This window comes from Podarcis liolepis (genome assembly GCF_965112155.1).
Source record: "Podarcis liolepis genome assembly, chromosome: 10".
NCBI classification, from domain to species: domain Eukaryota; kingdom Metazoa; phylum Chordata; class Lepidosauria; order Squamata; family Lacertidae; genus Podarcis; species Podarcis liolepis.
Window position 1 is genome coordinate 58,439,223 of NC_139562.1, and position 26,246 is coordinate 58,465,468.

A 26,246-nucleotide genomic window follows, 5' to 3' on the forward strand; every position below is an offset into this window, starting at 1 on the left:
AGGGGCGGATAAAGTCAACTAGTACATTCACAATCTCCAGTGAGTAGACTTGGAACTTCTGAACTGGGCAAAACAAACGGATAAGAATCAATGACTTAATACACCTTGATATATGTCTGTCTTTTCCCTTATAAAAAATGCCAGATCACGAGACCATAAACTCCATTTATCAAAATGCCAGATCACAGAGGCTGGGTGAAGGTCTGCAGTAGACACAGGCTAACTGCAGAGCCATGCAGATGTTCTGGAGAAGAGGCAAATAAAATAGTTTCAGTTTTTAGTACTATTTGTCAATAGCAAGTTGTGACTTTACACATGTCACACAATGATGGCAGTTTATAGATAATGCCATGTTGATTTAGTTAGGACATTCAACTCTTGTTCAAATACGCAGGCAGAAGAATTGACAATGAGAGAGCTGTCCTTCCAAGAGCTCTGCAAGGTCATGCAATGATCATGACTGACAATGGAATTTGGTCCATGGTCCACAACCAGGCCTGTAGGGATTGATGCAGGGGCAGCCTTAAGGGAAGTGGGCAGACAAAGTAGAGTATATTTGCATGCAAAATTTCAATATTATGATGACGAATTTAAAACAGTCTTGGTAACAAAAAAGAAAGAAAACCTGTGTCGTGCTAACTTATGGCAATGAGTCCTGTGTGAATGGATGTTGCAGCGGTATAGTCATCTAAAAGAGTCCAAGTACCACTCTCTTCTTTCATCCCTATCTCTTGTCTAGTTCAGGAAGAATTGATATCATGAATCAATACCATGAAGCATTATGGAAAGGGAAGGGAAGTCTCACCCACCGCTGGCATATTGCAAAATATGGGTTTATTTTTTGTATAATTCCACTTTGTTTGAAAAAAATTCTCTTCCTTTTTCTAATTGCAAAGTCTTTGATCAGATCCTCAAAACTAATCTTAGGTAACATATCTTCTTCTATACTTAGCAGAGATAAGGCATCTAGCCTGCCTTGTTGCACAGTTTTTTTGCTGGGATTTTTAAAAATATACTTCAACTGAGAAAACGAATGCTCAGCTGAGAAATTTGTGGCCATTGATGTTAAAAACATGGGAAAGGAAAATTTATGTGCCCCCCACCCTAAGCATATGCTTAATGGTTAATCCAGCCCCCCCCCCGAAGGATATAGGAGGGCCTCAGCTTCCTGGCCCTGATCACAGTGATGATTTCATCACTATGTGCCAGGGAGAGAGAGTTTACCTATCCCTAAATTCTCTGTATTGTAGTTGTGACAAGATGTCTGCATATGCTATTTTTTAAAAAAATACTGTAATGACACAGCCAGGTCTGCAACTAACAACACCAATAAATATTCATTCCATCAACTGTAGACTGGGGCAGATTTTCCTCAAGTATAAAGTACAATGTTTTGCTGATGCAGCAAACTGCATTCAAAACCCTCCCTGAGCCAACTGTAAGGCTGACCAGCTAGCATATCATTAACGCAGACAAAAAAAACTTGAGGCACTTGAGTGTGAGAGCAAATTAAACATGCAAGCCCCCTGCCAGACCAAATGCATTGTGTACGATGAGCCAACAAATTTGTATCACTTGAGATGCGCTTGAGCTTTGTGTAACTGAACAGTTCACTCCAAATTCCTCTGCAAAGCAAAAGCCTTAGCCCAGGGGTCAGCAAATTTTTTCAGCAGGGGGCCAGTCCACTGTCCCTTAGACCTTGTGGGGGGCCAGACTATATTTTTTTGGGGGGATGAACAAATTCCTATGCCCCACAAATACCCCAGAGATGCATTTTAAATAAAAGCACACCTTATACTCATGTAAAAACACACTGATTCCCGGACCGTCTGTGGGCCGGATGAAGAAGGCAGTTGGGCCGCATCCAGCCCCCGGGCCTTAGTTTGCCTACCTATGCCTTAGCCTTTCACAAAGAAGGGCCCCTCTCTTACACAGTTTTGAACTTTGTCAAAGGCTTGGAAAGTTTAAGTCTCGTAAACCATCCCTGTTTGAAAGCCATGGAAACACGGGCAGCGGTGGGGAATCAAGTCTGTTACAAAGAAAGCTGATTTTTCTCCACCGCCAGCTGCCCTACTGGATTACAGCTCACTTGACTAGTGGGCAATAATGGAAAATATCCTGCCACATATTAACTGCCACTAACAAAGAAATGTTTTGAAGTAAGATTTCTCCCTGGTGGGAGAGTGTTACGATTTTTCTGTTTATGCATGATTTGATAAAGTATGCAATCAAATGATTCTGTTCAGATGGCTTGTGAATATTCCTGGTCTCTCCCTGTTCCATACAATTCTCAGAACTTATGACGTAAGGCATCTGTCATCCTTTGCTCATTTGAGCACCTGCTAGCTCCTCCTAATACAGGCCATAGATGAGCAGTCTAGGAATAAAGGGAATCTACTTCCTGGCTTGCAAACGAGGAAGACGGAGCTTCCTGGAGATGAAGACTGCTGAGGTTGTCAGACTCCTAAGCCCTTTCACAGATGCTGTTAGCACTGATTCAGTTTGTATCCTCTGGCACCTATTTTGAAACTGCATATTTCCAGAATCCTGCAGGTCCAAAGTGAAGTTATTCCATTGCTAAAACGACCACGTGGGTATGCTTACATATTAATAGCTGGTATTCACAAAGATTCATGGATGTACATATGCATGTAAAATCTTAGTATTTTATTAGATGTAAACTTTAGAATATTGTTGAGCCATCCATCCAGAAACCCAATATGGGACAATTTTCTACGACAGTTCCAATAACTTTCTCCAAGGGAGAAGGCAGGCATACAAGTCTCTGTCTACTCCCCCCCCCCAATTTATTCACTTGCTGCTGCCTTTTCTACCTAATCTTTCTTAGGAGAGCTCCTTTCTGGTGGCTTTCCATCTCAGGCACCCAGTTGCAGGATGCTTTCTTAATTTTCTCCAGGTGGAGTTGAAGCAGGTTGAGAAGGTGGTGGAAAGGGAGGGAATGGACTGAACAACATTTGATTTGTCCAAAAGCTTGTCTGCCACTTCAAGCCGTGAAGATGAGCAGGCAGCACATCTGAAGAATGTGCTGTGATCACCCTCTATAGTGAGCAACCTTTGTAATATTTATGTCTGTCTCCTTATTACGTAATATTATTCATAGGAATATATATACATAGCCCCATCATAATAAGATTCTGTAACTGCAAAAGCAGTAGGATCAAAGCAAAGATCTTTTAGCTGCATAAGCACTCGAGTGTGTTGCCACAGGTAGCAATTAATTGTTAGGGGATTCCCCCCCCCCCATTCTACTGATGGTGGCAAACAAAATGTTGTGCTAGCCTTCCAGGGGTTCTGGGCTGAAAGAGGAGTGAACATATGGGGCAGTTGTTGACCCCACAACCCTATTCTGAACCCCTGTGCAGTAGCATCAGTGAGCACCTATACACAACACTGGCTGAACAATACCAAAACAGTATCTCTGAAGTAGTGGGGGGCAGATTGGAATCATATAGGCCCTCTGATATTAAAGAGTTAATTTATAAGACTGGGCCTTCAGGAATCTCTTTACAATAATCAGATGTGCATGAACCCATCTGCTACCAGTTTGAAAGAAAACCACCACACAGCAGGCCTGCACAGTGATATATAATTCTGATATTTTGAATTGCCATCCCATTTATATACCAATTTACCAAGCACAAGTTTTCAAACAGCTGAAATATCCAATTTATAGACCATGTTTGTGACAGGAAACATTAACAAAGTTATAAAGTTCACATCCACATTCAATTCACACTCTGAAACAGATGTTATTTTCAGTCACAGCCTTGTTACAATAATCTTCTCCAATGATACTGTTTATGCAGATAATCCTTCTCAATCCTTTAATGAATTAGTTCTGAAGGCACTGGGACTAATATCTTTAATTCTATCTCTCTGACTACGATCTCTACTGGTGACAATTGCACCACAAATTGTGAAAATAATTGCATGTGGAATTTCAGCGAATCCTCATTTCAGATGTCATCCATAACTTTGTTATATGCTGCTGCTCAAGCCATCTATGTCCCAGCACCATCAAATGAAGTCATCAGCTGACCAAGACATAGGGATCAAGACAATCAGGTGGAAAGTACCTTTATGGCTGCCTAGTCTTGAAATGTTATTGAAGCACTACAGAATGAAGTTACAGACAGGCATCTGACACACTGCTGTATAACAAATGGAAGACACTCAAGTGTGCTAAAATAACATTTCAAAACATACCTTGTGTTCTCTAATAATCTGATAATGTCTACGGCTATAACTCTAAGCATATTAACCAGGAAGTAAATCTCATTGAACTCAACAATACATATTTCTGACTAGATAAATACATTCTGATTAGTTTGTAAGATCTAAACTGGCAATCAATTTCCAAGCTCTTAAGAAATGGAGTTGGGTAGTTTGTGGGCAAAGTATTTTCATCAAGGAATGGCTAAAAGTGCAACCCTATAATGGTTTCAGTTATTCTGTGGATATTCAGCTGCAGCTACAAATGGAGAAATTATAATTCAGTGGTAGAACACATGTTATGGATGCCAATCAGACAATTCTGAGAGGTATAAGGCAGCTTCCTATATTGTCACCGTGCCTCACACTCTTATTGATCAGCAAATAAAATGAGGACTGAACAGCTATACTACAGCTACATCATACAAAGATCCATTCACTGTTCAACTAGATTATACCTAATTAGGATAACCCTGTCCTTTAATGTTATAACAACATGTCACAAAGTTATTGGATCTGATTAGGTGCACACTATTTCTTACCGATATAATACAAGTGCATGATTTTATTTGCATTCTCTAGATTGCCTTGAGTTTTATCTCAAGTTTTATCTCTTTTAAAAGGCATACAGATGAATTGAGCTAGAATTTGATTCACTTTCTTAGTAGTTTTGATTTCTGACTGTGCCATCTACACTGTGCTGTGCTTGGGCGTGTGGCATCATGTCTGCACAATATTGTATAATAACAGGATACTTCTAAGCACATGCAATAGGTGTATATCTGAGATGAACAGAATGTGTTCTGTGAGCTCCATCCAGATATAAAAAATATATATTTTAAGACTTGGCACCTATCAATTGATAGATGATTAAGCTTATAAACCTTTAATACTTGTGTAGAAAGGAAAATACTAGCAGTTGCGGGTTATCTAAGGGCTGTGACGGTGGTTGAAATTCTTTCTACCCAGGTACTGTAGACTCAGAATCCTTATACTAGACTCAGTCTGGCAAGCCATTAACACACATCAACAGTCAGCATTCTTGCATGCACACATGTTCTCTCTAGGCACCTAGAGAGACAGGGAATCACAATGATTCATTGCTTTGGCTATTTTGCATCCTTTACAAAGAGGATGAAGTTTCCACCTCAACCATCCCCTGGGATTGTGACCCAACCTTTACCTTTATTGTTAAAGGTAACTGTTGCCACCACACTTAAGACCTTGAATGTTCATTCCTCCAGTTTACAGGTTTTGGGAAGGGAGAACAAAAAAGTTCTTGCTATTGTATTGCCACAGTAGAACATGCTCCTCCTTAACCTTTTCTGGGGAAATGGCTAGACTGAACTGCCAGTGAGGGGCTGGTGTACAGCTGCAGTGTTTGCTTCATGATAACTTGTGTAAGTCACCACTACGGACACCTTCTGGAAAGAGCTCACTGCTCCTAAAAAGTGCTTTCAGTAAAAGTGGCCTAGCTGTATGGATTCTTCTGACTGCTGGCTTTTATTTCCTTGTAAGCTGGGCACATTACTACACATTGTGTAGTGAAGGTGTGGCTGGCCACAGATCTCTCTTCAACTATACATTTCCATATGAATCCTATTAGATTGTGATTATTATTATTTTTCATCCATTAGGCAAACTGCTAGTCTAAACTATCTGGAGTAAAAGGTGTTTAGGTTCTAGGTTGGTTGATGACTTTTCAACAAATTAAAGGTATATTAATTCCTAAACACAAATATCATTACTATTAATAACTCAGAAATCAATTATAACTGGCACATTCTCAGATTGCAATCTAAACAATTACCCTGGTATTTACCTATGACGTTAGATAGCATTTTTTTCCAGAAGATAACAGTGAGATAACTAGGGACTGGTATACAGTGGAGCAAATGATAATCTCAGAGGTACAGTATGACTGTGGTCACATAACAGGTGACTGCTATCATCATGCAAAACCTGTTTTCCAGAAGGAAGTGAGATAATCTATCTTCCAGTTGCAGAGGCAGCCAGGGCTGCAGGATATGTTATGCTACCACAAATGGATCTTGCATTTGTTGACTGGAGATTGCAGAGGTGTATTTTTATATATATGCTTTGCTCAAAACAAATTGCCCAATCAGCCTGTCAAGGCTGCTTTACATACCTACCAATGGAAAAACAAGCTGCAGAATTCTGTTGACTCTTACATAGCATGTTAGGATTTAAGAGGCTACTCTCTAATTTTCATTAAGTGTATGCAATTGTTAGTATTTGTTCAAATTGTGTAATTTGTTTTGGCATTCCCATGAAAAAGACATGCTCAATTTAATTTTGGATAAAGCTTCACTTTGTATTAAAGAAAAGATAATTTAGTTGGTAGATTAAAGATAACATGATTCACAGCAAGGGGATTTGGAAGCACATCAAAGATTTTAATTTTAAAAACTCCTGCTCCACAAAATCAGTCAAAGTCCTGTTTTCCTTTCAAGACTCATTGCAGGTGGTGTAATAAGTTAAAGATACCTGTGAAGCCTTGAAACTTTACAACATAATTCATCCAAAGTGGAAACACTGGAATTTAGATGCACTTAGTAAGGGAATGAAATTCTTCCAAGTTTTAAGGAGGTGCATTTGTGATTAAGGGATCTTTGTAGCAATTCTGTCTCATTTGCCTCAAATGTTAAGAAAACAACAAAATGTTATATTTGCCTATTTCTATCACCATGAATTATATCTATCATTTTTTTAAAATAGTATAGTAAAAAATGAAATTGATACTGGAGGTTTCCTGGTGGTCACCTGTCTATTTGACTGATCTAAGAATAAAGTTATTTTGAAAATCTCTCTCGTTATGTATACATTTGTGTGTGTGTGTGATACACACACACATATATACAGTATGCAGAACTTGAAGAGATGTTAGTTATTACAAGTGTCTCAGAGAGAGGGCCATGTAAAGAGATCAGCATATAGATAAATGCAAATATGTTTAGGGAGCAAGAGAACTTTGTCTTGCCTTGGTTGCTAACACTGGCTAAACAACATAGTATTGAACCATTTTAGTAGAACAGAGATGAAATATACAGGAAGAACAACATTTAAACAGAAATCTAGAATGGTAAGGTAATAGATTTGCTGGGAGACCTAGAAATAATGCAGATATGAAATTAATAGAAAAGCTGCCTTACTTCCAAACCTGCTCTATTTATGCAGTTTAAGTAGAGCAATACACTGAAGTTATTATGACGTGTCTGAGTTGTATCAAGTTTAGACATAACATCCATTTATCTTGGCACAGCCCATAATCCCTAAATTATCTATGTCTTAGCAAACCCCTCATAGTGCTTTTTAAAATCTTAGTCCTCCTTAAAACAAGAGTCTGCCAATGAATTGCCTCTAAACACATACCACTGGAGGCAAAAGTGCTGTTTTCTGCCTCAGTCACACAAGGGAAGGAATCCTTATGAGAAAAGGGGAGCAGAAGGCAGGGCTGTGGCTTAGCCTTGCTTAAATCACCCACCCAGCAGACGCTAGTGCGCACTGCATGTGTGCCAACAATACACCAAAAGGCCACTAGAGCTTCTGTAGCCTCAGAGAGGACCAGAAGTTTCCTCTATTGTTTCTAGTAAGATTCAATAGGCAGTTGCTTCAATGCAATAATTCCGTAGCCATCATCCTAACAAGCTTTCAGGAAAATCCACCAGAAACAAGCTTTCTTCAGATGCCACCATTTGAGGTATGGAGGATGACTATTTGCTGGTGGGACCACCACCTGTGGAATGTCTTCCCCAGATGAGTTTACTAGGGACCAACCTTGATGTTACTTCAGTGCCAGGAAATTGACTTTTTATTTTATTTTCCCAGATTTTTTCATCCTCTGTAAATTGCCTTTGTTTGTTTGTTTTCATTTTGCAGATTACTCTCATATAGTGGTGTTCTAATGCTTATGGTTTAATCTGTTTTGTTGCAATTTTAACTTCATGTACATAAGCTGTTGCAGGGTGAGGAATTAAGTAAATAAAAACTAGACATCCGCTTGGCATGTGACTGTGATCTGATCCTGAGACTGCTTGCACCAATTTTGTTCCCAAAGCAGCATATTAATTTACTTGAGCTCAGAGAGGGAGAATCTGGTTTTTAGAATAGGTGCAAAATTAGCTTGTACACAAAATTTGCAAAGCATTTTCCCACCTATTTTCAAACATGAATAATTATACTAGAAGACATCTATCACTTGGGGGGTGGGGAGAGCAAAAGAAACATGAAAATGAGACAAAGGTTTATTTTTAACCAGTGTGTGGGATCATTTTCCTTTTTAAAGAATACCCTGGAGCTGTCTCAAGTCCTTATCTTCTTGGCAGCTGCTTAGAATTCTAAACCAACAACCACGCTAAGAAATCCAGACTTCAGCTGATATATACTCCTTTTCCCAGGCTTCTTGGCCAATGGGAAGGAATTGCTCCAGCAAAAGAACTATGGATTACTCTATCATCTGTCATTTTATCAGCTTTCTATTAAAGCTACTTTCTGAAATAACACCCAAACGCAGAGTGTTTCTTCAGATTGTAAGGAAATTTATCACAGGGTCCAAGCACACAGATGAAACAAGCTACAAATATTTGTAATTGTATGGCAGGGAAGCAAAATAAGCAAAATAAGACTGAAAATAAAAGTACATGCAGGAATGGGTAAGTTTCCTTCATAAAAGAACTCAAAGCTGGCTGAAACAGTGGAATTGCTCATTTTGTTCACACGCTAAACCATGGCTGAGGGTTACCAGAATGAGCAGCAGTGAGCCCTAGGCTTTATGTGCAGCTGCAAGGACCAGTTTGGAAGCCTTTGCTTCCATTTTTGCTTAACCACAGCTTGTTGTGATGTCCAAAGCCAGACAAACCATAGTTCACATGGTTTGTTGAAGCAAGCCAACTTCAAACCATGGGGTATGAAGGTGGGTGGTTCCAACAAACCATAGTTAAGATTGCTTCAGTCACAGAAGCGGTCCAGCCAGCCATTTGGAGCCAATATGCGGAGACTTCATGAAAATCCTGAATCTCCATATTCAAGCTATAATAGGATTTTAAATGACACAGCATCCTTATTGATATAATTCTTTTATCTTCTTTTCATCATCCTGTATACCACTAAACAGCAACTAGTTTACCCAGAAGCCTGCTTTGAGAATGGACGCAGGGTCAGAAGGCCAAGACTCCTATGTCCTCATGACTACTAACAAATCAGGATGCTACATATGCTACTCAACTGACCCACCTCTTTTCTTCATGGTTTGGCAACTGGCGAGAGTAAGAAAAAGTCTATAAGGGAACTGAATTTGTCTGGGGTAAGTTTTCAGCTACTGACTCCTGCTATGTGGTTTAAACATGAGAACCCTCTACATATAATCCAAATTGCTTTGGCTATAGAAGCAGACCAGGTAACCATTTGGAGCAGCACAATTCAATGGGAAATGCATGTCTAATTCTCCTTGGCTTTGGTACAGTTAGCTCTCCATGTGTAATGAGACTCTGCTGTGTTTCAGAATTCTCTCGGACAACTAGGGAAATCCTGAGGTCCACTTTTAGTTTGTATCAGAGTGTCTTGTCACTGGAGTTGTCACTCTGCCCCGCCCTACCCCATCCTGCCTAAAGTGCCAACCAAACCATGAGACACCCCTGAACATTATAATACTTGAAACATTTGAAAACCCACAGACCTGCAATACAATTACAAGCTTATCATGTGATGAAAAAAATCCTACTCTCATCATTTTGCTTCCTAAGCTTAGGAAGACAATGTATTGTGTACCATTAAAGTGCTAATTAATCAATCAATCAATCAATCAATCAACAATTGTATGAATATATCCTCCGTCTCATCAAGAAGCAACTATATTCCTCATAAAGTTCCCAAGCAGAAATTATTGATCATGCTAATGATGAAATAATTAAGTCAAGTCAGCCAGGGTTCTTGGAATTTTATCAGCTGATAATCAAGGCACGATCCAATCAAACCAGCATCTTGAAGCCCCATTTAGTATGTGCTTAAATATTTCTAATTGAAATTAATGAGACTAAAATGTGCTTAAGTTTGACTGGATTTTAAGTGTGCCAAATCTTTACTGTAAACTCTACAGAGGATGTACTTAACTAAGACAAAGAATTCTAATCGTTGAAAAGGCCAACGAAAGTATGATGGGATGGCATCAGGGATTCAGTGCCATTATAGCAAGATACAAAATTGAACAATGTAAGAGAAACACCAAACCTTATCCACCAATTAAACTCTTCAGAATGTGCAACAGGTAACATTTTTACTTGAAATGCAGGCTCAAGATTATATATTTCTTAAAACCTCAGAGATAACATGGTAGAGCCAGATGCTTTAGAAGTGGCAATTATTTGCTATTACTGTATCTTCAGTCTAAATTGTTAAATTGAAAATGGCATTCAGCCAATGAATTCAGAGCTATTTCTTTGTTTATGTTGTTTTCTGTCTCTCTGGATATTTACCAAGAGCTTCTGACTTAATTATGCTACAAATACAGCAGCAACAACAACAAAAAGAATCTGAATAATTGCTCTCTTTACGTTTAAAAATAAAGAAAGGCTTCCCCTGAATCAGCAGTTTCTTATGACAGGAGGAGTTCAGTGCACAAAACAGAGCTCTTACTCTCACAAGTTGAAACCCATATTGTTCATTTAAAGGAGGATGCTGATCTGTATGCAACCTACTGGACTTGATTTTCTAAGGCTTTACATAGACTTTAATGCACCACTGCCTAGTGGACAGCAGCCATGGCAGCCTCACTGGCAGAGATACATAATCTTACACCAACAGTGCTAAGGGTTAGAGCCAGCCACTCTATTGCTCTTTTAAAGCAGGGAGTATTATGTCTCAAATAAATACTTCCATTCCAGCAACATGCTTTGGCTAAATGTAGGTCCACTGTAAAAGTCTAAAGACTGGCTCTGGTTCTCTTGAGCAAATAAGCTGGCCAATTTGAATGAAGAAGAATTCAGTTCACAAAAATATATCCCAAACATGTTGCCTTACCTTGTTATAGTACTGCACCTGGACAGAGTGCCACTGCCCATCACTAACTCCTCCTGGAACAAAGGGGGCAACTGTCGTAGTGGTTTCCCCTGAAAGGTTGCATGAAAGAGAAAGAAAAACAGGTCACCTTAAAAAGTTCCACTACACTCTCATCTTTGTAATTAACAAAAATGTTGAATAGCAGTTGAGGGAAAACTTTTCATTCATCTTCCTGCACTTGACTGCATTGAGGGCAGGGCTGGAGAGAGGGTTGCCTTTCTCCAAGTAATGCATTCATTCATTCATCATTGGCATCATTCTCACATCTAGAAAACAAACGCCAAGAAGGTTCTGACACTTAAATTCCTTCACAAATAAATGACAACAAAACCACTAGCTGCAGAGTATAAACTGTGTTTACTATAAACTTTGGCTTGCTATAAATTATGTTAATGCAAACAATATTCAAATTTGTTAATTACGCTCCTACAAATATAGAGGATTACACCCCCTATATCTAGTGTTCTGGTGCTTAAGAAGGTGGCAGGCCTCAAATTTTAACTAAAGAGTGAAAACACTTTTCCTGACAAAAGGTAAATATTTAGGGCAAATACAGATTGTGCAAACAGTTGTTACCCACAGAAAGAATGTGCATTTTTGTGGCTTTCTTGTTTTTCCAGGCTGGGGTCTTACAGGACTGTCAGATAAGGTGTGAGGGAACAAAGAAAACATTTTTTGCCCTAGAAAGCTCCAGGAGTTCTAACCTTGCAATTAATGGCATTGCTTCCTTTCTTTTCCGTTAAAATGTCTTTTAAAGATTGGATCCGATAAAGCAGAGAATGTCAGATTAATTGTGCATACCAGTACAACCAGCCTGGTGACTATTCACTGCTGTTCTGAGGTAAGAACAAACATCTACAGCAAAAGTACACAAGGTCCTGTCAAATTGGTCAGGCAGGGTTTGTTATGAATGACTACTTAGACAAAAGTTTCCATTAGAGAATAAGAAAAGGAAAAAAAATACATTAACCCCCCCCCCCGATGCATACGATAAACCACCATATTTCTAGCTGTATTCATGCAAACGTTTCCTTCAGTTTAACATACACACCTGCTCAGTTTATACAGACAGGCGTTAAACTGAAAGAGGAACACAAATACAGCCTCTTTTTAGAGGTTAGGCATTTCCTAATTTCTGCAACACTGACAAAAACAAACAATGCAGAAGTAAGGCTCCCCTTATCTCAGTCCCCCACAAGAAGAAAAGCTACTTCCATAGTAGGAAGCATTAAAGTTTCATTTCATAACAGTCGTAAAATATATGTGCTTGTCTTTAAATCTGTGACAACTTCCCAACTTCTGTTTATTTTACAACATCGGTTATTCAAACAAAGTGGAAACTGAAAGCATTTCTGTTTGCCCAAGGTAGAGCATCTGATTTTGGGCAGCCCCCACCCACTCTGTTATTCACTGCAGCCCTCTACACCTCCTACAAAATGTGCTCCTGGGAGTTGGGCAACCCTTGGGAACAGTTTGGTATATGGATTAGAATTCATACCTGACTGGTGAAAACTGAATGCCCCGCCCCTGCCTTGAATAAGAGTAAGCCCTTTCCACACCACTGAATTATATGTTGTGATTTTGCCCCATGTTGTCCCTCAGAGGCTTCTATACTCAAGAGTTTGTACATGTAGGTCATGGTTGCTGAGATGCTTTGTGACCTATATTTGCTCATATTACAGAATGCAACGTGAATCAGATGTAAGGCTATGTGTCACTTATTTTATTAAAGGATAGTTTAAAAATGATGTGCTGTATCTATTAGCGTAAGGATTTATGCCTGAGCGACAGGACTTCTTCTCCCTCTCCAGCCTTCCCAACCTGCTCTGAAACAGATTCGGGGAGGGGACTGGGGGGCACGGGGAGAGGGAGTCCTGTTGCATAGATGGAAATCCTTGCGCTAAGAGGACCACTTAATTGCATACAACCCAATAGCTCTTGTGTCAAGTCACCCCAAAATAGTTGCACGTGGCAAATTGTGACCAGATGGGAATGCATAATAGCTTTAAAAATAAAATTCAACCAGTTCAATGGGGCTCAGAATACTGGTATCACTTGCACCCATGCTGACTGCAGGCACTGAAATATTGCTTTATACATTGGTTTTTCTTGCTGGATCAGAGCAATTGACTCTTCTCTGACTTACGAATTTTCCATTTTAAAAAGGAAATGTTTTCATGGATATGATTTTTCATGAAGCAGACTTATGATAAAGGCATGCAGCCATGCTGATAAAATTTAATATCTCAAAGATCTTATGTAGTATATAAGAATGTATACACAAGTATGGCAGTCCTCTTTTTCTCTATTTCTTCTCTATAGTATTTTAGCACAATTTTTTCGCAAATAACGTCTGGCTTATACAGACACAAAACAGGACAAGCAGCCTTCCTCTTGCATCACTATTGCTCTTTCTTAATAAAAAAGTGCTTGAGGGTGCAGACACCAACAAATAATTGATACCATCTAGACAGAAATCTTCTCTGGTTACTATATATACCATAGGTTGATTTCCAATTAGACTTAGCAGATACAGAAAGTATTGCTTTGGGCAAAATGCTTTACATCTAATTATATCTCTTGCGTGAAAGTGTAGGAGAGTGCATTTAAGGTCCAGAATACTCACACACTAAAGCTCCTATGACTCACAGAATTGATGCACAGCTTACTTAAGCCAACGTATGTGGGTTTCAGCCTGTTTAGTTTTACTGAACTCAACAGCCACCAGCATCCAGCAACTTCCTTAAAATGTGTATTTTTATGCTTCCTCCTCCATTTCTATGAAGCCCATCCCTCTACCTGACAACGCAAAAACTATTGTCTTCAATTTTTAAAACTGTGCCCTCGCTAACAGATCCAACTCATCTTAAAGAAAAGGTATGTTGCTGCTTAATGAGTATAAAGAAAATACATGTAAGTTTCAATCAACTAAGCTTTCATCAGACACGCATAAAAGAAGTGGTAGAGACCACATACCTTTCGACAGTTAACATAATCTGCTTCCATGAACCTAAGACCATCTTAAGTGCAACTATAATATTCCTATTGTAAACGGAGACATTCAAATGCAAAAACACCCCAAATTTATGCTTTTTAAAATCTCAGTTCCTTGTTAATACTTTGCACCCATGAACAGGAAAACTAACTGAATTTAAATTGGTAAGAATCATGGGTTACTTTATACCAGGAACGCTTACCCTTTCTCAACCCTAGCCTCCTCTGAAGGCCAGCTGTGATGATGGCCTAAGTCATTTTGGCAAGCAATTGTGCATTCAGTTTTGTGCATGCACACACATCCACACAGACTGTACTTCAGTCCACACACTCACTACACATGGTGTGTGTGTGTGTGTGTGTGTGAGAGAGAGAGAGAGAGAGAGAGAGAGAGAGAGAGAGAGAGATGCAGACACCCAGCAAACTCACACACACAGGGGAAGCTGAGCTGTGAGGAAGAGATAAAGTGCTCTGAAGACCAAACACAGATTTTTTTTTCTACCTGCAGTGCTGAGCTGGGAAAATAACCTCTCCTCTTAGAACTGCCCTGCTGAGATGGGAAGATAAAGTACACTTTCTGCTCTTCAGAAAGCAAACTCCGAAAAGCAAAGATAGTGACTTTCCTCCGAATTAACAGCACCACACTTCTTTCTCCCAGCCTACAGCTGCAATGGAGAGAAAGACCACCTGAGCGTTCTTCCTCACCTTGCAAAGGTGCCTTGGTGTTTTTCCTCTTGTGTGTCACTATTGTTAGAGGAGGTCTTAATGCTCAGAAAACTAGCAGGAGCATTATCTTTTAAAAACAAAATTACTGTCCTGGAAGGCTTGGGGTGTCAAAAGTCATATATTCAAAAAATATGCTAGGTATATCAGCTTGGGAAGGAAGCTGCTCTGAACCATGGGTAGAATGGAAAGGGAGGCAATTTTGGAGGTTCTTGTTTCCCACTGCAGCCTCTGGAGGATTTGCCAACCCTCTGGAGTATTTTTTTATTTTAAAAAATTCATTTATTTCAATGGTACAGAAGATAAATTCTGAGGAAAGAATTATTACAACAGTAAATGCCAAAAACTTGTCCTGATGAAATTACAGACTTTTACCATGTCATTGTGTTAAAAGTTTCATTTGATTACTCTAAAAGATCATGCCACATTTTCCTGTGAATGCTGGTTTGATTCCTGCCACAGTCTGAACAATTTACGTATTTGATAAAAATTTGCCATACGTTATAAAAGGAATATGGATTGCATTTGCCCTTTGTCGCTCTCACCTGGCATGTTAAGTTTCCTCTGGAGTACTTTTAAGCCGTATGTCAACCATCTCAAAATGTTTAAACACAAAAAATAGCTTCTTCAATCATATCAGAATCAGAGTTCCAAAAGACTACATCTTTGTCTTATGCACATCAAGAACCAATCCAGCAGTTTTCAGTATTTCTGGCAGTTTTAATTCCCTTCTTTAGTTCACTTAGTTACAGTGTCTGATGCCTGTTAGTTTGGGAGCAAGTCCCATTGTGTTCCATGGGGCGTACTCACAAAAAAGTGTGAATAGGATTGCAGCCTGAGGCACAGAGCACAATGGAACTTGCTTCTGCTACACATGAATAGTGTTGCCCTACTATGCGTTTTAATTCACTTAAGTCGAAAATAGGCCTACTTTTTGCTGCACTTTCTATTTTCAGCCACTGTGTGAATGGTCTGGTACAAAATATTGGGGGCATGTGCTTCAGTTTAAGTACATGAATGGTCCCATTGACTCCTAAAGCAAATTGGGAACACTCAGTACCTTATAAAATTAGGCAGTCACAGCTCACTATTGTAGCAATGAATCCTTCAATGTAGCGTATAGTTGACAATGAAAACTTCTCATTCTATTTTATAAAACCCATCATGTACTCTATGCAATTGTATAGTGTGATACACACTTTAAAGAGCATTACGTTGTACAAAATCATTGGAATTTCTGAGTAAGCATGCATAGGCTTATAATCTTATTTATTTCCCTTTTGAGCAGATCTCCTAATAATCTAAAATCCATTTGCTTTGTGACTGTAAATCCAGTATTTGTTCCAGTGAACAACTGCAGACATTTTAGAAATACCCATGCACTAATTTGTTTGAAAACCACAGGTTTTGACCTCTTGTTTATATCTATATCTGTATCTATATCTATATATTTCTCTCTCTCTCTCTCTCTCTCTCTCTCTCTCTCTCTCTCTCTCTCTCAACTTCTACATCTACTGCGTTTCTTCTTAATGGTTCATCGGATCAAAATCATACTTCACACTCTAACACAGTATCTCCAACTCCTCCACACTCATGGACTAGGGGTGTGTGTGTGTGTCTTGGTGGACTACTTAATGATTTTCCACCTGTAATGTGCTGTGCTAGATGCTGTAAAAAGTTAAAATGTATTTTTACTGCTTCTTTCATTTATTATGTATTGCATCTTATAGTATTGCGATTTGAATTGCATAGAATCCAAACTGTAATGCAACGAAATACAGTGTTAGTAATAAATGAAGCACTCAAAATACAGTTAAAAACAATGTGAATATTTAATATTTACCACTTCCATCTTCAAAGAAAGACATGGCGTGAACCCCCTAAATGGAGCTTGTGGACCCACAGACCACAGCTTAGGAACCCCTGCTTTAGTCTATCACCAAGCATAGCCACGTAGAATTGCTGTTACATGCTTTTTTAAAAAATCTGGATGCAACTGGGTGACTCTCTCACGCTACTGAGTTACCCTTCAGTTTCACTGACACATGCACACATTCAATAAGGAGCTACTGCTGGCTTCAGCAAGCGAAAAAGACAGAAATGTCTTACCTGCAGAAAACGTCAGCTGGATCTGTTCTTCAATTATTTCAAGTGCAATAAAATCATGTTTTTCATTAAAACGCCCATTGTAGAGAAGCAGAGCATTCCTTTCCCTGGTTGCAAACCTAAAACAGGTCAGGAAGCACACAGGAAGAATTATCTACAGCAAAGTTGCTCCGTAAACAAACCTCTTAAGAATTTCCAGCCACTGTGTTAACAAAGAATGGACACTTAGTATATTCCTAGCTGTAAAATGGAACCTATTTCCTTTGTAATGTACCATATACTAGCAAAATGTCTGAAACTGTATCTACGAAGAGAACCTATGACATCACCACAACAGTTTCCTAAATAAAATACATCAGGTGGCATTTAGTGCTAGTCCTAATCAGAGTAGACTCATTGAAGTTAATGGACATGACTAATTTAGATTTACTTTGCCAATTAATTTTTTATTGAGTTTCACCAATTTTTAACAAATTAACATCAAATCCAATACACATTTAAAAGTTGAATCCCCACCCTTCTTCCATGATGTTTTTGTTCCCACCCTTTCCTGCTGCATTATATTTTTCTCCATCGATGACCCAGTCAATTATTGTGGGGCCTGCTATAAGTGCCAATCAACCGATCAGCAGTTACAGCCAGCCTTGCTTGTCAATGAATGAACAGGAGTGCACTTTAAGGCTCCATATTATTTCTTCTGCAGTTATGTCTTTATCTGCATCGCATCCAATGTCCCATTATGGCATCAGGTACGGAGAAGGTAACTGTGGTTTGGGAAAAATGGCTTAGCAGGCCAAATTAGGACACTGCTGACTTATTCTTATAGTGCTTGGAGCAGATGTGCGAGGTTACAAAAAATGGTGGGTCGTACCAGGCCACTATCACTTTCATGCTTATTGGAAGCCCAATCCTAAATGTCTACTCAGAAGGAAGCCCCATTGTTGGGGTGGAACTTCTAAGAATCTGATCTTAGGACTGCAGCCTGCATCGAAGACCTGCCTAGCTGTTCTGCCCTATTTGTCATGCAACCACCCACCCTCATCAAGGACATATTACTGGGATGTGTCCAAGAAACTATTTCTTTAAAACAGTGACTGGTTGGTGGAAGGAAGGAAAGGAGAGAGAAAGAGAAGCTCCTCAGCCTTATAGTAGGTGGCACACAGCTGACAATTATTGCAGAAAGTGTGACAAGATGCTTAAGAGAAAAGAAACAGCTTGTGATGAAGAAGTAGATGATTTTAAGCTGCCTCTACTTTTTATTTAGCTATTTTAATTACATCTGCTTTTTCAGCTGTGGTATATGGCATACATAACCTACAGCCTTCATGCAATTTTGGAAGTAGTTAACTTGCAACACAGTTTGTGGGCATGAGGGTTATTTTAAAAACACAAATTGAAATCAAGTGGTGAACTTCATTAGATATGTCTTCAGCTCTTTGCCATGGTTTGGCTTCGTGTGTGAACCAGGTCAGTGACTGGAAATTTTCACTAGAAAGGAAGCAAACTTACATGAGAGAAACAGTGAAATGGAAGCGTTGCCTTAATCCTTTGAAAGTGACAAATGACTCTGGGGGAAAGCTCCTTGTGGTCATCTCGCAGTAAGGTCTCTCATATTCGCCAGCAGGGCATTCGCATTTGAAGCCTCCTATGAGCAGATCGACGCACCTCCCACCATTCTTGCACACTCCCGGAGCGCAGCGCCCAGAGCGAGCATTCACTTCGCAGTACTCTCCTAAAAAAACACAACCACAATAAAAAATCCATCCACATCCAGTGTGAGGAAATAATAATATGCCTCCAAAACCTTTAGTAGATCAAAAGCATTTCAAATAGTGATTGATGAACTTCAGCAGAATAAACTATCATCTGAAATAGGCTGTGTATTTATGTCTAATTCCATAAACCCTAGCCTCGTGAGTTAGCTGTTAAGTGCCATAGTCTGCTCTTACACCTCTGACAGAAGACCCCTCCATGCTCTCCCATTACACCAGGCCAGTTGTTTCATTCTTATGAAAGTAATTGACACTGTTGCAGAGGAAAGAGCCTCTACAGTGGTGCCTCGCAAGACGAAATTAATTCGTTCCGCAAGTCTCTTCGTCTTGCGTTTTTTTCGTCTTGCGATGCACGGTTTCCCATAGGAATGCATTGAAAATCAATTAATGCGTTCCTAGGGAAACCGCCTTCAGACCAGGTCCGGGGACAGTCTGTCCCCAGACCTCTTCTGAAGGCTGGGGGGGGGGGACAAGGGCTTTTCTTCCCACTCCCAGCATTTTAAAAAACCCCGGGACAGCGGAGGACTTCTCCGCTGTCCGGGCGATCTTAAAATGCTGGCGGGCGGCATTTTAAAATCGCCCCGGACAGCGGAGGACTTCTCCGCTGTCCGGGGTGATTTAAAAGCCCCTGGGAAGGCAGGCAGGGGGGACAAAGACTTTTGCCCCCCGCCCGCCTTCAGAAGAGGTCCTGGACCTCTTCTGAAGGCGAGCGGGGGGCGAAAGTCTTTGCTCCCCCCCGCCTGCCTTCAAAAGGTGTCCCCGCGGCGGCGGGAGGTGTCCCCTGCCCCCCGCCCGGCTTCGGAGCACCGGGAGAAGCGATCTCCCGCAGCCCCTTGCTGCAAAAGACGTCCGGGGGCAGCGGGGAAGAAGCGCTTCGCTTCCCGCTGTCCCCGACCTCTTTTGAAGCAAGGGGCGGTGGGGAGAAGCGATCTCCCCGCAGCCCCTTGCTTCAAAAGAGAAGACCCGCTGTCCCCGGGGCAAGCTTCATTTTGCGAAGCAAGCCCATAGGGAAATTCGTCTTGCGAGGCAACTCGAAAACGAAAAAACCTTTCGTTTTGCGAGTTTTTCGTCTCGCGAGGCGTTCGTCTTGCGGGGTACCACTGTATTGCATGATTGTGGTGGTGGAATTAAACAGTCAAAAGGACTATTAAAATATCATTAAAAATACACTAACATCAAAAAAGCATTTCCACCCACACTACAAGGATAGCACCATATCTTGCTGTCTGATCAGAGCCAATCCTTCTGTTACCTAGTAATCACAATGAAGTCTCTCAGGCTACAGTGCTTTTGCATGTTTGAACTGTTGAGAACAGCACAAACCTAAATAAATGGCTAAGTATGGTCTTATCCCTATTGAAACCGAAAGAGAGTATCTACCAATAAAGCCCTGACTTCTATCTGGAGTGACATCTTACAGGGCCGATGAAAGGGCAATTGACAACAAACAAACAGGGCATTGACATGCACATATGTACTTGCAGAAACACTACAGAATCAAGTAAACAAGAGAACAGGCAGCTGTCTGTATGGTCTGTAATCTTTAAATCACTGCCATTCTTATGGGTAGAAAAAAATGGCCCTGGAGTTATTAAATAATAGCACATTCTTGAATGTAAATTTTTAATAACTACTTGGGTGATCCCTGAACATTTCACCAAGGTCAAGAATGTCTCCTGGCAAGTCAACAGACCCGTTTGCTCATTCTATTGTTTGTCCTCTGTTCCTGTTTGAAACAGTGGTTGCCTTTATATTTAAAAGACCCTCTTTCACTTTCACTCACATCTGAAATCAAGACTGCAAATTTAAGATGTTAGCAACACAGGAGGCAAAGCATAGGAATTCATGGTGGGTTGGAGTGATATTTGTCTTCAGTAAAGGGATGTACAGCATAAAGGGGCTATAATGAAATACTAAGAAATAACAATAGAGTGCCAGACCTTATTTGCTCAAGGTCTGTTTATGCAATCATTTATCCTGGGACACCAACTCCTGGACTTGACTGAACTTCTAATTTGTTTACACCTTCAAAATGTGAATGTGATTCTGAAGAAATCTGTGTGGCTGAACAATGCCTAGTTATCTTGAGGGCTCTTGACCCTTCTCTTCTTCATAAAAAAGCCAAGTGATCTTGTAAACAATCCTATGAATGGGATGGAGGGGGTGGAAGAGTACTGAGTTTGCTACAGATGTAGAGTGAACTGTGAAAGGCCCACAGAGTAATGGGTTTCTTACATTGTATAGGACAGGACTATTGACTCAGATTAACAACCCAGACAGAAACTGTGAATTCACACTCCTGTAAAAACACCTCTTTTCATACTTGTTATCTCCATATGAATAGTAAGAAATAAAATCATCTTTGATCTCTGTGTTGGTTTACATGTGTACCTGGCATGTAAGTGGAACACAGTTGCAAGACATAGTCTTCTTCTCTTCCCCCAAAACACACAGAACCTTTAGCATGAACTGAACTGAGGTCCACATGGCTATGCCTCTCATGGGACCTTTTAATTCCTTGAATGTTCAAGCAGGATCTATTCATATATGAATCTGCATACACATGATCTGGTACGCATAAGGTTCTGAGCTTCTGAGCTACACATCCATCGTCTGTTGAGCCCATGTGTGAATCAGCTCTGCCTCACACATATTAATATAGTGTTTGCTTTCTGCACACCAATATTTTGACAAAGTCAAGAAAAATGTGACAGCAATTAAGCCTAAAAGCTAGTGCAGTTGTAGTGCTTATTTTAGAATGTTGGGTTAGTATTTGGGAGACCAGAGTTAGAATTCTTTGGGCTATCTCTCAGTCTAACCTACCAAACAAGGTTGTTGTCAGAACAGAGAGGAGGAGAAACACATACGCTACCGTGAACTCTTTGGAAGAAAGGTTGGATATAAATGTAACAATAAATTAACTTAAATTAATAAAAAGGCTGCATTGATTCAAAAATTCGAAAGGAATTGTTTCTATGTAAGCATGTTAATCTCAGGTTGTCTTGTGTGATTTGTGCTCATACTGTATTGTGATGGTCATTGGCTATAAACAATAAAATCTACTGACATCAGATTGTAAGGCTTGCAAATAAAAGTTTTGAAGGTTATGTGTCACTTTGATGGTAAGCCACTGCCGCAGATGTGCTATTCTTGTGCTATACACAGATAAGCCAGTGAAAATGCTTAGGATTGGGATGCTAATGCTTACGCTGTGCAAATATTTAAATGTGTGAACTGGAGAAAGTGTGGTATGAGGCTTCATGTCACTTTGTCTCATCAAGGAGGACACTTGTCAGAATTGGAAGCATTTCTCACAATAAATATAAACTAATTTTGGGGTAAGACAACAAAAATGGGGTAATACAAGAGTGACAGTAGCAATTGGGTAGACAGGCCAGGAAGATATAAATGTGGCATTCCATGCATATTGTTCCAGCAGAAAGAGAGCTCTCACTACTCCCTCACATTTCACAGAGGAGCCATGCTAGACTGAGGCATTTCACTTCTAGAAGCTACTGGAGTGACTAGCAACATTGTGCCTGTTGAACAGTTCAAGAGAACTCAAAAACTTTTGTGCCTTTTGGTTGGTCCTAATAAAGTCATTACCCAACTGTTTTTCTGCTTATGGACCAAAACAGCTTCCCTGATTTATTATAATGCTAATAAAGTGAGCATAGTTTTCCCTTTTTAATACAACCAGGGTTTTAAAACTATAGACAGAGATGGAATATCTGTTTTCTCCTCCTCCTCCTCCTCCCCTACAGTCTGTCTGTCTGTCTGTCTTTCTCTCTCTCTCTCTCTCTCTCTCACACACACACACACACACACACACGGGCAGACAATTTGGGATCCCTCTTTTCTTTTTAATTTGGATTTTAAAAAATAATTTAAAGAGGAAAGAAACAATGTATTTGGGATTACAAATTATTTAGGGCACATCTGCTAACAGCAACAAAAGCAATTCCCCCATCAGCAGAAAATGCAAACACATTCTCAAGATTATATACTTAATTTCCATTGTTTACAAAAGGCTGTCCAGTGTCCTTAATCCATGATGTCAACAGAAGCTGTACCGCAAGCCTAAGAGATGGCTTTATTTATTTACAAACTTACTTATAGGTTCTTGCACTATTCATGGAAATAAGTACATCATTTTTATCTAATTGGTCGTTAAATGTTCTTACAACCAAGCCTGGATAAATAAAAATGCAAAGTATGAATAGTTAAAAAACAAGTAGGGGATCTGAATAGAAAGGAAGAGGGGAATAACAGTTTGCCCAGAAGCTTAAATTTACCCATTTAAGCCTTGTTGAATATACTGTAATCCAGGTTTCAGTTATTTGCAGACACACCTCCATACACCTGACAACTACAAAATTAGTTTGCCTCAAGCCAGGAATTCAGTATGATGATACCCTTTGTTAATTTAGCCTCTGGCTGTGCTGTGCTGATGGGGTGGGGCTCGGGGCCTTGCCATGCAATGTTCTAACTGAGGGCTATCTCTTCCAGATACTCAGTTAAAGGTGCCATCCTACACTTGCCTACTCAAAAAAAAAGGAGCACTGAATTCAATGTGACCTCCTACCAGTGTGTGTAGTGTGTCCAGAACTGCATAAGAGTGCACAAAACAAAACAAAACACCACTTCATGACATAAACAATAATAATAAAGCAGACCGTAGTTAGTTGAATTCAGATCTGCAAACAGTAACATGCAGATTTGAGCTATGGTCAATAACTCTGAATGTTAGCAAATCACCAGTTTGCACTACACAGTATTGAGATATAAGCAGCAATCAGTAAGTCAGTTACTTTGAAGCAATATCCAGCTAACTCTCAGGGTTTAACACAGGATAAACATAAAAATTCCTTCCAGTAGCACCTTAAAGACCAACTAAGTTAGTTCTTGGTATGAGCTTTCGTGTGCATGCACACTTCTTCAGATACACTGAAACAGAAGTTGCCAGATCCTTCTATATAGTGAGAAGGTGGGGAGGGGTGTTACTCAGAAGGGTGGTGGGAATGGGAGATAGGCAGATAGCTGGGAGGGCCTGTTGACGACTCTTAACGACTGTAATAGGTCTTACAGAAGAAGGCAAGGGGTGAGGAGGTGAGAAATGGTTTAGTCATGTTTAAGATACACACATAAATATTAGTTATTTCCAGCACCATGGATGATACCCAATGCTGGTGATATCAGTGGGTCTACTTTGAGTATGACTGATACTGGGGAAAGAACATAGCTCATTGGCAGAGCATCTGCTTTGAATGTAGAAGGTCCCAATTTCAATCCCTAGCATCTCCAGGTAAGACAGATACAGACTTCTGTCTGAAACCTTGGAGACCTGCTTCTGGTCAATGTAAACACTACTGGGCTAAATGGACCAAGGGTCTGGTTGGCGGAGACTGCCAGGTTACCTTGTATTAGCCATCTTGAGCTCATGCTGGAAGAAATGCATGATATAAAGTTATAAATGATAATAATTAGATAACAGGGCAGTTTCCTATGATATCAACCAGAGACTTAACTATGCTGAGGATAGCAACAGTGTGAGCTTTTAGTATCAGGAGGAACTGGCAATAGTTGCAGCTATTATAATTTATCAGCCTATCAAAAATGCCAGCTGAGAGCAGCAGGGGCAAGCATTCAATCCGTCTGCCAGAAAAAGGGAATTGGCAGCCAGGAGCAGCCAGGAGAGTGAATATATGCATCTGCTTGTGGTGGTCTTAGCTGCTCTTGCCAGTTGCTCACTGCCCACTCTGAGCAGCAGATGCATTCAGTTACCTTCACTCTCTAGAGTAAGTAGGTAGGCAACTGGCAAGAACAGTTGGGAGAGCCAAATGTTTTCTGTCAATTAAAAACCCCCCCAAAGTGATTCAAGAAATTCACATATAGAGATTTTATATCACCTGGGAGGGCATCTCCATGTCGGTGCTCTGTGTCCTTGTAATTTTGTATTCAATAATACATAACAGAGAAATTAAAGCCCAAAATTTCACGTACAAAAACATATCTACTTTTAGTACAATTAAATCTGCTTTATACCTTTTGCTAACATGCTTTTTATTTTCTTATTTTTTGCTAATAACATTCTGAGTATCTGGTGTTGAATTATTTGCTTTTGAATGGGAGAATAGCTCTGGTGGTGCAATAAATCTAATATTTTGTTTTAATCCTTAAATTTATATTATAAATTTATATTATAAATCCAATCATGTTAGAATGTCCAGTTACATATGTATATGTAATTTATGATAAATAAATAAAATTTTAAATTTTAAAATGAAAATAACATTCTTAGTCAAAAAGTGGGGGGGGACTCAGACCCAGAAGAACTGATTCTTTGGCATGGTAGCAATTTGATTAATTATTTAGCATCTTGTTATCATGCTAGTTCAGCGCTAATGAGAAGCCTTATTGCAAAGGGAAGTGCGTGACTAGGCTGTCAGTTGGGATTCAACATCATGCTGATCAGGCATCCTAAAGGCAAGAATTCATAATACTTGTATTTGTGAGCAATTAATCACAAGCAGTTATACCAAATTCAAATCAGAAAAGACCTGCACAATACCTTCCTTTAATATTTCTTCATTTTGCACACACAGCCCTGAAGTCCCATTATGATTAACGATAGAAAGATATACTCGGAGGGGAAGAGTTTATGCACAGCCTTAAAGGGAGGAAAAAATACTCAGAGGCTTGTGCAACTCAAATAAACTCCCCCTGGGAAGGCAAAGGCACAGGTTTTGCATACCTTGGAAAACAGGAACAAAGGAAGTTGCCTTATACTGAGTTAGGCCATTGGTTCATCTAGCTTAGTATTGTACCTCCGGGCACTTCTCCTTAGCTGAAATTTCAGTAAGCCAGAGGGCATTCTGTGTAATACTCTGCCACTTTCATGATATAACAGGTTTCCGGAGAGCCAGTAATGGAAATATAGCAATATTGCTAATAAAGATGCCTAGAGGTCAGGAAAAAGGGAAGCACATATCCACACCTGCCAAGACAAGGAGCAATGATCGTCCTTCTGTGTGTGCCCTCTCCAAGGGAGGCACGGAGGGTGGCAACATGAGAACAGCCCTTTTCAGAGGTAGCCCCCTGTTGTGAAATATTCTCCCCAGGGAGGTGTGCATGGCACCGTCACTGACTACTTTTAGGAGCCAGGCAAAGTCGGTGCTTTTCAGCCAGGCTTTTGGAATTAACTTGGAGGGATTTAGATACTGTGGACTCCATGATCCATTAGACCACCTTTTATGTAAATGAAAGTTTGCCATTTTTATTTTGTTTTGCACTGGTTTTAAGTTTTCTATTACATTGCAAGTTGTTCTAAGCTTACTTCAACTT

General features: G+C 39.9%; 1 protein-coding gene across 2 annotated transcripts in view; it reads right to left on the reverse strand.

Annotated features, from left to right (window-relative positions):
- The window catches only part of CELSR1 (cadherin EGF LAG seven-pass G-type receptor 1), a 175,135-nt gene that overhangs the window by 58,055 nt on the left and 90,834 nt on the right, over nucleotides 1-26,246 (reverse strand). For both annotated transcript variants that reach the window (XM_083463187.1, XM_083463188.1), the window contains exons 3-5: nucleotides 18,640-18,862; nucleotides 17,134-17,249; nucleotides 11,269-11,357 (exon numbers count right to left, since the gene is read on the reverse strand). In XM_083463187.1, the coding sequence (XP_083319313.1) occupies nucleotides 11,269-11,357; nucleotides 17,134-17,249; nucleotides 18,640-18,862 (428 nt within the window). The remainder of the gene's footprint in view (nucleotides 1-11,268; nucleotides 11,358-17,133; nucleotides 17,250-18,639; nucleotides 18,863-26,246) is intronic.